Source organism: Typopeltis vanoorti, chromosome 17 (genome assembly GCF_054136105.1).
Source record: "Typopeltis vanoorti isolate ZY-2024b chromosome 17, IOZ_Tvanoo_1.0, whole genome shotgun sequence".
Taxonomy (NCBI): Eukaryota; Metazoa; Arthropoda; class Arachnida; order Uropygi; family Thelyphonidae; genus Typopeltis; species Typopeltis vanoorti.
The window spans coordinates 75,692,227-75,706,483 of NC_143565.1; the positions used below are offsets into that span (position 1 = coordinate 75,692,227).

The following is a 14,257-nucleotide window of genomic DNA, read 5'->3' on the forward strand; positions in this document are numbered from 1 at the left end:
TCATCAGCAGAAAGATATATATAAACGAGGGTGGTCTGAAAAGTTCTCGGCCTAACAATGAAAAAACGAATTTATATAATAAAATTATTTTTATTTTTCAACATAATCTTCCTCAAGACTAATACATTTATTCCAGCAATACTCGCCATTATCCCCATCCCTGTAGTGGTTCTAAGTAAGATCTACAAAATATCCCTCTACAGCTGCAGTCACTTCTTGATTTGAAAGAAAAACACTGACCAGCAAGGAAGAGTCTTAGTTCTGAGAAGAAATAGAAGTCAGAGGGAGCCAAATCTGAGGAAGTAGATGTTCCAACAATTCATAGTGCAGATCCCTTAATTTTCCCATTGCCAAAACACCTTTGTAAGCAGGTGCATTGTCCTGATGCAAGATGATTTTTTCTTCTGCAAACCGTGTAGTTTATAATACTTTAGGCCTAAAGGGTCTTTTCTCATGAATTTTTTCATCTAGTCTGGTTAAAAGATTGGAATAATATTCCCTGGTTATTGTTTTACCCTTCTCAAGATAATTAATAAACAAAATGCCTTTAGCATCCCAAAACACAGATGCCATGACCTTTCCTGCTGAGGGAACCAACTTTGTCTTCTTTGGTGCTGAACAACTGACTTCTGTCCACTGTTTTGACTGCTGTTTGGATTCTGGTGTGTAATGGTAAATCTAAGTCTCATCCATAGTAATAAATCGACGCACAAAATCAGTTTTATTCTTGTTAAAATGCTCTGAGCACTGTTCAGAGATTTTCATGCAAGTGCATTTTTGATCTGCTGTGAGCAAGTGCGGCACCCATCGTGTGCAAAGCTTTTTCATTTGCAATTCTTCATGCAATATATATCCTACACATTCTTTTGAAATGCCTATAGTCTCAGCAATTTCACACACTTTGACTCGCCGGTCATCCAATACCATATTGTGCATTTGATCAATGATTTCTGGTGTTGTTATACTTTTTGGATGTCCTTCACATGGATCATCTTCAAGGCTGGTACAGCCACGTTTACTCAGCAGCCCATTTGTTAATTGTGAAAAAAGAAGGAGAAGAGTGCTCATAAACTTCAAATGAATTTCTTTTGGTGTTAAACCTTCTTTTACAAAGAAGTTTATAACTACACGATACTCAATTTTATCCATTTCAAGGGATACAGACAACACTTTTGCTTCAGACAGCTGTATAAAACAAACTCTTGATAGAATGACTTGCAATTTCACATGGATGCCTATGACAGATGTACCAACTTAGAAAAAAAAAATCTTGCCGATACTGTTGCCATCTATGGTCGAGGCAGAGAACTTTTCAGACCATCCTCGTACATTGGGCACATGTATGTAGCATGTGGGCACACTAATAGGAAAGCAAACACCAACTGATTGTAAATCAGTTGGTGTTTGCTCCTACAGTCTCAACTCATGCCCTCTATGGATGCAGTGATGGACACTTGCTGAAGGCCTTAAAATGATAGTCTCCCAGATTTTTGGCAATAATTTTCAGCAATATTCTAGACCTCCCCAGATTTATAGATTACTAAAAATACAAAAACAGAACATACCCTTGAGACCCATAGTAAACAGTGTTGGTTCCCCCTACTTATAAAGTGGCAATGCCAAAAATATGGGAGATAAGAAGCAAATAAGATTCTTAAAATAATGAGTCCTCACTTCACTAAGATCTAACAAACTGAGGTATGTAACAGTGTACAGTGCTACCACTACATTGGATGGAGACATAGAGGTGCACGAGACAGAGTTTCTGAAGCTGTTGCATAACCTGGTTAAGAATTTGCAATAGGGACAAGAGGAAAATTAGCACATATGCTAAAAGAATGTTCAGCTAAACTGTCTAGGCCCTTGACATATTTCTATGATTTGAGTCTTAGCTCAGGAAAGATCCCACAGGAATGAAAAAAACGCATAATTCCATTGCACAAAGATGGTGTAAAGATTGATGCATCTAACTATTGTCCTATCAGTATCTCTGGAGTGAAAGATTTTAAAGAAGTTAGTAAGAACTTGCATACAAAAATGAGTTGCTATATTTTGCAAGGAGCAACATGGGTTTACTGAAGGGAGGTCATGCCTAAGCAATCTGCTCACATTTTGTAATAACATTATGGCTGAGTTGAATAAAGGGACTGGATATATTTTGTTACTGTTGAACATTGCTAAAATGCTAAGTCATTTAATAGAATACCACATAAAAGGCTATTGCATATACTGGAAAATGTGAGATTAGAATATAAACTATTTTCTTGGATAAGTGGTGGCTGATGGACAAGTATCATAAAATGGTATGTGGGGATGAGAACTTGCTATGTTCAAGGTGATTAGTCCTTGAACCATTGTTGTTTAATCTATATATTAATAATATTGGGAAGAGCCTGACAGGAGATTCCCAATTGCTTGCTGATGATATAAAGATAAGCAAAGCAATCAGAGATGCTACTGATATACAGCATTTACAAGGTGATTTAAATAAGCTGGAAATATAAGCAAATGATAATTCAATCACATCAAATCATATGATAAGCAATCAAATCAGTGTTAGTAAGTGTAAAGTTGTGTACGTTAGCATGATGACATTTTGGAGATCTGAGTTATGGTGGATAGAAAGTTGAAGTTCAAAGGTCATATAGCAAAAATTGCAAATTTAACTCAGAGAATAACTGCAGTGTTGAAACGAACACTGACATCTAAATGAATGGTTGCTAATCTAACGACCATTCATTTAGAAAAACCCAGATCGTACATCTGCAATCAGGACTAAGGTCAATCTGGCCTTGTAAACCATGTATCTCGTGGAAAAAAACCATTCTCCACCATAGTAAATTTTAAAATGAAAGATTGTTTTTAGAATCTTCATCAGCACTCAGAAATCAACCAAATTTAAATAAATATGAATGCATAAAACTTCCCAAAATTTGGGAAACAATAATTGTCAGAAATCCCACTTTACATTCTAGACCATACACAAATGCCATAGTCTGTAAATATTCCATTAAATTTACAACACGAAGCACAGAAACATCAAAAATACAACTGATAAATATAATATGCAAAATGAAAACATTAAAAAAACAAAGTTTGATAGAGTAAAAAATGGAAGATTTATGAAGAGTGTCAATCACGATCAATAAACATGTGGATAAAAAAAGAAGGAAGAAAGACATATCATCAGTGCATAAGAACAAGTGAAGCAGCAACAAGTTGTATACCTCGAGTGAAAAAGTAAAGAGGATCACTAATGAAATCAAACAGGAAGTAGATAAAAAAAAAAAGAGGTTATGGAAAAAAAAAAGTATAAATAGAGGAGCGGGGAGCAGTTGCATGAGGAAGATAAGACTTATTCCAAGAAAGTGATAAAATTGGAAAGGAAGAAGCATAGAAAGAATGTGGAAAAATGAGTGAAAGAAGAATGTGTCAGCTCTGAAAGCCAAGAAAAATCTTTAGGCCTTCTTTAATTATATTGCTCATAGGAGGAGGAGAAAGGATTATGGTAAGAATGACATTGTTAGATGAAAATTGAGGGGAGGGGGAATCAAGTGGCCAGTGCAGATGACACAGTAGTGTTAGTTAATGATTACTTTATTGAGTATTTCATCCTGGAAAAGTAGTTTATAATACTAAAGGAATGGGGAGGTCTGAAGACTTGGAAGTGCATGAAAAGAATGCGTTTCAAATACCGCATACTCTGGATGTCAATAAGACAGTAGAATGGGATTTCACCATGTATTTTAAGAGAATGTACCAAGGAATTGACAGTTCCATTGACCTGGCTTTTCAATGAAAGTCTGGATACTTAATTAACCAATAGGGCTAAGCTGCCTCTGCTTGGAGAAAGTGATCAAGTAGCCTTTCCCTGGGTAGCTGTAAGACATGCAGAATTATCTAGTAAGAAGGGATACGTGTAGAATTACAAAGGAGATGATTATGACAAGCTGAGGAGTCAGCTTTCAGCAGAAATGGGAGATAGTCAATGAGTGTTTGAAGAAATCAGTATCTGAATGTATACCTAAAGTCAGAAGGATAAATCAGGAAGGAGCTAGGTGGATGAATAGCTTCATTAACCACCTTACCGGCCATTAAAGATCAAATATACATCCTCAAAAGCTTCGTATCCATCATAAATTTCAATTTAATATCAATGATATTACAATTTTAATATGCACTTCGCATCCATAGTAATGTGGACGTATATATACGTCCTGGCCGGTAGCATGGTTAAGCAGGAGTTGCACACACAAAAAAAGGCGATCAGCATGCCTATGAGCAGTATAAGGCACAGGCAAGAAGGGTGACCAGTATGGTAAGGAAAGCCAAAGCTAATTATGAAAGGAAGCTAGCTGATGAGGCCAAAAAACCCTAAAGAGTTATTTTGCTATGTGGTAAGTAAAAAGAGGAATGACTATGGAAGGATGACTTTAAAAAGTGGGGAGGTAACAGAATGAAACCAAACAGTTGAATTACTCAGTGAGCATTTGCAGGGATGTACCATCTATGCGATGACACTGCAATGCTAAATGTGGCATTGGTGGATAGGAGAATAGAGGTTGAAGAAATAGAGGTGCTTAAAATATTACAATGGAAAGATGCATGTTAAACATCATAAGGATACAAAAATAAAAGCCCTAGAAATAAGGCAGAAAACAAAAGTCACTGATATCATAAGAACAGTACAAATCTCTAAAATGGAAATGGCAGGACACTTGATGAGAAAACAAGATTATACATGGGATAAACTCACCACTTACTGGTTACCTGGAGAGGGAAAGAGAAGTAGAGGTAGACAGAAGAACAGATGGAGAGATGAACTTACTCTAACAGCAGGACCAACCTGGTCAAGAACAGCCCAAAATAGAGCAGAATGGAATAACATGGGGAAGGCCTTTGCCAAGCAGTGGGATTCTACAGGCTGTCAACAACAACAACAAAATATTGCAGAACCTCAACAAGACCAAAGCCGTGGAATTAGATGGCATATTGGCCTGTATTACGAGAATGTGTAAAGGAATTATCAACTTCTCTGACAAAGCTGTTTAATTTAAGCCTCAGTACTTGAGAAGGTGTCAGGACTGGATAGAGTGCAAAATAATCCCATTGCATAAAGGAGGCTCCAAAATAGATGTAGCAAATTATAGACCAATCAGTATCTCAGGAGTGGTAGTATTTAAGGTATTGGAGAAAGACAGAATTCAGGACTCAGTGGATAGGAATATGCCACTCTATAAGGGACAGCATGGTTTTGCGAAGGATATGTCTTGCCATAGTAATCTGCTTACTTTTCATAATCAAGTGACAGTGGAGCTGGATAAGAGCAATGGAAACTTAGTGATATTGTTAGATTTTGCAAAAGCATGTGACAGGATTCCACATAGAACTCTATTGCATAGGTTGGAACAAATCGGGATAGATACGAATCTGGTGATTTGGATTAGGAAGTGGCTGATGGATAGATATCAGAGTGGTTTATAGAGGAGTTGGGTCCAGAAGAAGGCACGTGACCAGTAGCGTACCACACGGCTCAGTACTTGGTCCACTCTTGTTTAATTTGTATATCAATGACATAGGAAATGATCTGACAGGAAATATTCAGTTGTTTGCTGATGATGCTAAACTGGAAAGAGCAGTGTTAATGAAGGTGATACAGAGATTCTGCAGGAAGACTTAACTACCTTAATTATGGATCAAATACACACCCTCATACGCTTCATATCCATCATATATTTCAATGTAATATCAATGGTATTACAATTTTAATATGCACTTTGCATCCATGGTAACCTGGATGTATATATATGTCTTGGCCGGTAGCGTGGTTAAACAAACTAGAAGTATGGGCAAAAGTAAATGGCTACAAGATTTATGTGGCCAAGTGTAAGGTGATGCATTTTGGAAGCTGTGTGCTATACTGATAGAACTGAACTGGAGGAAACTAATGAGGCCAGGGACTTGGGTGTGATTGTGGATATGGAGTTGAAGTTTAGAGGGCATATTGTTTTTATAAGGACACATCTGGACTACTGTGCAAGGATCTGGACTCCTGGATTATGTGGGGATGAAGAAGTTGTGGAGAGAATCCAGAGGTGAGTGACAAAGATTATAGCAGGTCTGTGGAATGCTCCCTGTGAGAACAGATCGATGGTCTGTAGGCTTCAAAAATTAGCTAGGCAAAAAATAGGAGACACGATAGAAGCATTTAAAGGAGTTTTATAAAACTGACACTGAAGGCTTTTCAGTACAAGGCAAGAAGGGAGAGAACAAGGGGTCACCAGTGGAAGTTGCATAAGAGTGTGGTTAGCAAGGGTGTTAAGACTAGATTTTTTTTGCTAGGAGTATAGTGAATGGGTGGAATGTCTTGCCAGAGGTGGTTGTGGGTGCTTCATCAGTGAATGAGTTTAAGGAGAGGTATGATAGTTGGTAGTAGTTAGAAGTTGGAAGGGGGCCAATCGTTCGATGCTGTCGGCACACTCTCCCTCGATGAGTCTTTGGACTCCCTGGAGGTGTCAAAAATAATAATAATAATAATGATAGGTATTGTGTGAATGATGGCTGTTGTGTAAATAATGAGTCTTTCCACAATGAGTTTTCTGACTCCATGGAGATATTTTATAATAATAACAATAATATTGCAAAGAGGCAAGCTATTATGGAAGCTACTGAAAAAAAGTTTTGAAATAAAGAGAGAGAGAGAGAGAGAGACAGTGGGAAATGTAAAAATGGCCTGGCTGGCCGAGTGGCTAGCATATCCGCTCCCCAGCCAAAAGGCTGCAGGTTTGAGTCCCGCCGTGGGCATGGATGATTGTGAATGTCTGTGGAAAAACTAGTGGTGGTGGTCGTTGGTAGTTGTGGTCATTTGGTGGAGACAGCGTTGTAGAGCAGGTGCCCTCCCTCGATGAGTCTTTGGACTCCCTGGAGGTGTCAAATAATAATAAAAGTGATATAAAAAGTGGAGATAAGAATATTCTGAATGTATGGAGTAATTATGAAAAATTGCTAAATAAGAGGACTGAAAAAACAATAACAGAAAATATCCAGGAAGAGTCATGAGCACATATCATTATGGGAACCTGAAAAATTATATATCCTAAATAAGATTTATACAAGCATGAAAAAAGGCCAAGAGAAATTGTGGAAGAGAAACTTCAGAAGAACAAGATAAGTTCAGGCCAAACATGGGTTGTCAGGATCAGATTTTCACTTTATGATAAATAGTTCAGAAATCATGGGAACATAACAAGGTCTGTATTTAAATTTTGTAAATCTGAAAAAGGCATACAGGACATCATGCTACAATTTCAAATGGGACATTACATTATACACAGTAATATATCCCTTATATTTAAGGTATAAGGCAGCAGGTATTAATATCAAAGAATGTACCGGAAAATGGTTTGATATAAAATTAAGCATAAGGACAAGTGTGCACACATTGTTATCTTCACTCTGATTCATTATCTATATGGATCACATTGTGAAGGAAAGTGGTATTAAACCTGATATCAAAATTAGTAATATTCAACTTAGCTCTTTACTTTATGCAGATCATGTTGCATTACTAAATAAATCCACAGTAAGTCTTAAGGACTCCTTAACTGCAATATGAAAATCAGCAATAAAAAGACACACACACACACACACACACACACACAAAAAAACTAAGCTGATAGTTTGGTGTGAAACCAGCTGTGAATAAATTTATATGAAAAAAAAAAAACAGTAAGCAAGAAATTGACCAAAACACTAAAATATTTAAACCAATTTTAACTTACAGATATGAGAGTTGAGTCAGAAATAAAACAGCTGATTGCAGTGAGAAAAATTACGAGAGCAAACAGATGGCAATCAATGGTAGAATCGATAAAAAATGAAGATATTAAAAAGGAAATTAAGATTATTAGCATTCAAGAATGTGTGGAGAGAGAGAAATAATATAAGGAGGCATGAGAGAACAGGAGATTGTAAGGTTAGAAAAACAGGTGTGATGTCAGGAACAAGATCTAGGTAGATAGATGCAGTTAAATGATTGAAATGTAAAAAGAAAGTTGTTGACAGAATGCTAATAATAATGTAAACTTTGTTTTGTAACACTATCATAGTATCCTAAACATCTCATGAGGATACATAACAGGACATTAATAAGTTTGAACTTCTAAAAATTTATATAATGATGATAAATAATATATATATATATATATATATATATATATATATATATATATATATATATATATATTTGTAAACATATGAAAATATAAAATAAATAAATAAAACAAGTTTTATTTTTATTTTTTTCATATCTTCACTTACTTGTTAATGCTGTTACACATACCAAAACAGCAATCACAATCCCTGCTACAGCTCCTGAGTTTAAACTATTTGATTTATTGTCACTAATAGAAGGTAAAGCATCCTTGGTAATTTCTACTCCAGAAAATGGAGGAATACTTGAACCACTGTACACATTTACAATATCACTAGCTGAATGAGTAGAATTAAACACATCAGAAAATGTAGAACTTTGAGTTGTCATCGATGATAAATTTACGTTTTTTTTTGGAAGATGAGTTTTTTCTTTTGATCTATTGGAATATGGAGACACAGGAGTAGTTGGCTGGTCTAACAAGCTTTCATCAGTAACTAACACAGATTTTGGATGTACCAAGTCAGTTTCAGTTGCAGATTTTGTAGTTTCTGGACTAGGTATATCACTATCATTATGTGCGACAGGTTGAGCTATGTGAACATTATGAGAATCTTGAGATCCAACAGGCATTAATTTGGTATCATTTATTGGATTTAAAGATTCTGGATGACTACTTGTTTCATTATTTTCATACCTAAGGCTAAGTACATTATAATCTCTCACATCTGAAGATGTCCAGTTATGATTAATATCTTCTGAAGAAAGCAATTTGTTTTGTGCTTCTCCCTCATTTTTATCTTGGCTAAACTCATCTGTAACTTTGTACTTAGATGTAACAGTAATCTCAGTAACAGTTTCTCCTACTTCTTTATTGTTTATATGTTCATCTAAAATTTCACTATGGTGAGAAGATAATATGGTGAGAAGAGTAGAAGTGGTGGTTGTCACCAGGAAACCAGGCTTCTGTGGCAAAGATATTGCTGGTGATATTCCTGGTTTAGGCAATGAAGAATGTGTGGAAGAAGAATATGGAAACCGATTAACATCATTTACAGAAGAAAGTTGTGTACCGGGTGGGGGAGGGTGGAAATTAGAAGGAGTTTCAACTTGGCGTTGGGACCATTTACCCTCAATTAATGCATCAGAAATGTCAAATGGAATTAAGGCATCAGGAGAGATGTCAAGATCACCTTTAGCAAATGAATGCTCTTCTATTAGATGAGGTGGAAAGCGAGATGGATCAGCAAATGAAGGGATAGCTGCTTCAGTGCTGTGCAAATTATATCCTGAAGAGTGTGGAAATGCATTTTTTTTAAAGTAGAATGATGCATATTTCTTGACTGATTTACAATCAACAGTTATGATACTAAGCAGCAAAACAAGAATTAGCTGAGCTGAAAGAGATAAAATAGACATTTTAATAAAATGCTGATAGAAATCATAAATTAAGAGTAAGTTAAATTATTGCTATTTATAAATATTCAAAATTATTCTTATTATAATTTTGTTCATTATCACTGCGTGATCTCCATGGAGTCAAGATCTGGCATGGAAGCAGGAATCCAGTATAACTGTCACTGTACATGTCATACTTTTTTTTGTTTAAATTCATCCATTATCAACATACTCATCATTTTCTTTAGAAGTGAATCTACTCACCTGCCATTCTCCATGCAAAATATCTATTCCTTACTCTCTTTCAGTGATAGTGATTCAACTTGGGTGTGTACTTTTTTAAAAGGAGTTTGTATTATGGTTTTCACAGAAAATCGTGCTGCAAAAATATATCTTCCTGTTTGGAGGAAATGCCGACTAGACTAGACAACTAGACTGACCATCACCTGGTAAAATACCACTACCTGGATTATTGGAGGCCTGAAGTGGCAAATGTCTCTGTTTAGAAACAGAGCAAGTTTTCCCATGCAACTTCTAAACTTTTCTCCATGTAATGTGAATGGCAGACACTCTTTAAGGGCATGCCAAGAATACTTAGGGACCCAAAGCCTCCTTCACTGCAAGGATCTTCTTCTTTCACTACGCGTTATTCCCGCTTCCTATGCAGGGTCCGCATGTTACTTAGATGCGACTACTTGTTAGTACTACTCCCAACCGACCTGTCATCTAGCCTGCCGCTGGGGGGGGGGGGGATATATTTTTGGCTGTAGAAGCGTATGTTCATGGGGCTGGTTTGCCTGCATGTGGGATGAAAAACGCCAGATAAACTGGTGGAAAAAAATCCTACTGCCTGTGCCCAAGACTGGCTAACTTGGCTATGCCTGAGGAAGATCCTCAAGTTCTTCATGTCTTCAATGGGAATCGAACCCGGGACACTCCTTCCCCAGGCATATGGTTGCAAAGTGCAAAGCCACTAGGCTAACCGTGCGGACCCTTCACTGCAAGGATATATCAGTAAAAATAGTAGTTGACATGACGTGGAAGAATATGTGGCAGTGGGATTATTTGCCATTTTACCGGAAGCATAATGAATCAGGATGCTTCTGGTAAAATAGCAAATAATACTACTGCCACATATTCTTCTACATCATGTCAAGAGAGGGAGAATGAATAGTGATATGTAGGAGGCACATGACATGCTGATTGATTGCTCTCTTCTCTGTATGGATGTTACGTCCAAGAGTATCTCCTCTCACTACATGTTCCTACTTTATCCTTCTATCTAACTACAAATGACTCAAAAATGAAATGTACATAAAATGACAATGACATTAATTTTTGAGGGATAGGTGTTTTCTCTCCCTGAAAAACTAATCCCAACAACAACAAAAAAAAGACAGAAATACAAAAAAAAAAAGCAGAACATACAAAATTCTAGAATTCCCCCCTCCCCACATACACACAAAAGAAAAAAAAAAAGAAACTTACTTTCACATCCACTTTACCAATATTCATAACATAAACACTACATCAATGACATACACCATCAATTACAGTCATCCAGACCAGACCTCTTAACAGAAATCAAAACTGCAGCTACATCAATTACTATCAACTTCAATGTCCAAATTACATACTTCACAATTCCTTTCATCACAAGGGTGGCACCCATGCCTTCATGAGATCTGACACTATTTGCCACATTGTGGTTAAATTAGAATCCTCTGCTTTTGACCTTCTCTGGCTAACAGTTTTCTTGTCCCATTTAGTAACATTCATCTGTTGTATCTACCAGTCTCCAACAAACCACTGACCTCTTCACTTTTCTGTCAATGAAGCTCATCCTGTATTACAGGATGAGCTTCATGTACAGGAAAGTTACTCAAATAGTGAAGTCATCTTTGGTGATCTTAATGTCTACAAAATTGTCTACCCCTTTTCCAACACCACTGACCAAGCAGGCCAAGATATAGAAGCTTTTGCTATAAGCAATGACCTAATGCAAATCATACATCTGACTAACAGCATTCCTGATAATCCACTACACTTTCCTAATACCCTTGATTTTTTTTTAACCAGTCTGCTAGATATAAACAGCTGAGGCCATATCTTCTCTAGAAGACTCAGATCACAATTTTTGGCAAGTCCTCTCACAGAACGCTCTTCCTCCAACTACTCCCTACCTCACATCCTTATCTACCAAGGTTCCAAATAAAATGCATATATCCAGTCTATTCTATAACTTCTTCATGTTGATGAGGATAATTTCTATGAGTCACTTAGGCCATGGAAAGGAAATGTAGGCTTTATTTCCCCACCCCCAATTTAACTAAAATTTTCATGTATTTCCACAGCCCTGGTTCAACAGAAAGTGTACTGAAACAGCTGAAGGGAAAAAAAAAAAAACAGCTTATGACAGGTGACTTGCATTTATAACTGCAGTCCCATACTGAATCATGCAAGAAATGCAAAACCACATCTGACTTCATAAAGGCCAACAGCAGAAAACTTGCTTCCTGTCCAAATGGAAGCCATGCTGTCTAGTCCCTAGCAAAGGCCAGTGGATGCAACTTATACTCAGCTGTGTTTACACCTCTCTCAACCAGATGGCACTACTGGCATGGCAGCTAAAAGGCAAAACTCCTGAAATTACTGTTTTCCTCCAAATCCTGCATGTATGACCAAGGCAAATCACCTAATACCATATCAAAATCTGAGCACCATATGCCTCCTGTGGTTTATTGGCAAAAAGATATCAGAAGAATACTTAAACAATTTGGACACTAAAAAGTCTTCTGGTCCTGATAGCATTTCTGTATTTGTACTTAACACTGTGCTTCAGAGCTAACACCTGTCCTGTATCATCTCTACGATCTTCTATACATAGCTTGCATTTATCCTAATCAGGAAGCAAGCATATATCCAGCCTATTCCAAAACAAGGGAGGCAAGTCCACTGTCAAACTACTGACCAATCAACAGCACCTCAATCCTCTCCAAAATAATAGAGAAGGTCAACTTCACCACTACTTAGAGGCCCACCATTTAATCTATGATCACCAGTATGAATTTCTCCAATTAAGATCCATGTCTGACCCCTTAGCCTACATCACCTGCCACTGGACAAGTGGCATGAAAAGGTTCAGAGAAATAAGTTCTGCCACAGCTTTTGCATGCATCTGGCATTGAGGCCTATTAAACTACCATCCTTTAATATACATGCTCCTCACCATAAATGTGTAGTCAGCTTTTTCTCTAATCATTTGTTGCATGTCACGGTAGGTGCGCCCACTCTTTTAGCTTCACCACCAATGCAGAAGTGTACTACTTCTCTTATACACAACTCTCTGATATTTATCAGACAGCCAATTTCCAAATCTAATATATACCCAATATCTCATATGTCGTCATCATCATCATGGTATCAAGGATTTAGGCCTAGCATGGCCTGTTCCGGCCTTAGAAGTCATCGTTGAATTGTTTAAGAGGACGTCCTGGTTTTCTTTTTCCTAATGGCATGTACTTTAAGGCTTGTTTTGGTAATCTTTCTATTTTCATTCTTTGAACGTGTTCCATCCATTTATGTTTATATTTTTTAATTTTTTCTATTACTGGTTCTTGGTTTAATTCTTTCATAATATCTTTGTTTCTTTTGTGATCAAATAGGGTATATTTTGCAGTTTTTCTCATAAACTTCATTTCTGCTGTTGTTAATCTTTGTCTTTTTGTTTTATTGTCCAGATTTTGCTTCCATACATTAAGACTGGTAGGGCTAATGTATTGTATACTTTTAGCCTGGTTTGTTTTTGAACTAGGTTTGGTTTAAATATAGAGTTAATTACACCTGTTATTTTTAAATATTTTGCAATTTTTAAGTTTATATCTTTTTCATATGTGATCATACATCCTAGGTAGTTAAATGAATTCACCTGTTCTAAGATCTTGTTATGTATTACTATTTTAGTTCTTGCTGGATCTTGTCCTTTAAAGGCCATAGTTTTTGATTTTTCTGCTGATATTATCATATACCATAATCTTTGGATATCTCATTTAGATCTAAAATAGCTTTTTGTAAGTTATCTTCAAAATTTGTAATTATTATTTGGTCATCGGCAAAGAGGAGAGTGTTTAAGTTAACTGTAGGAGAAAGTTTAATTCCTTGATGTAAATTTTTATTCCATTTTATTATTATTTCATTTAAGTAGATATTAAAAAGAGTTGCTGAGAGGGGACATCCCTGTCAGACCCCTTGGTTTATCTCTCTCGTATATGATAGCTCGTGATTTAATCTTATTTGTATTTGATTATTTTCATATATACTTCTGATAGCTTTTAGGATATTATTTGGTATTTGTCTTTCTTTTAATGTGTTAAATAATATGTTACTTTTAACTTTGTCAAATGCTTTTTCAAAGTCAATAAATGCAATATGTGTTTCTAAATTATATTCTCTTCTTTTCTCTATTATTAATTTTAGGCAAAAGGCCAGGTCTATACATGATCGTCCTTTTCTAAATCCATTCTGTACTTCTAGAATAAAGTTTTCGGAATATTTCATTAGTTTGTTATTTAAGATTCTGCTATATATTTTGTAACAGGAATTTAGTATACTGATACCCCTATAGTTTTTAGGGTCATCTCTATTACCTTTCTTAAAGATAGGAATCACAATTGCTTTTTTCCATTCTATTGGGAGGATACCAGATGA

At 36.2% G+C, this 14,257-nt stretch overlaps 1 protein-coding gene across 5 annotated transcripts in view; it reads right to left on the reverse strand.

The window, feature by feature from the left end:
- LOC150097508 (uncharacterized) overlaps positions 1-14,257 on the reverse strand; it is a 98,615-nt gene that overhangs the window by 26,091 nt on the left and 58,267 nt on the right. For all 5 annotated transcript variants that reach the window (XM_090407777.1, XM_090407778.1, XM_090407781.1 and 2 more), the window contains exon 3: positions 8,320-9,549. In XM_090407777.1, coding sequence (XP_090263903.1) covers positions 8,320-9,549 — 1,230 coding nt within the window. The remainder of the gene's footprint in view (positions 1-8,319; positions 9,550-14,257) is intronic.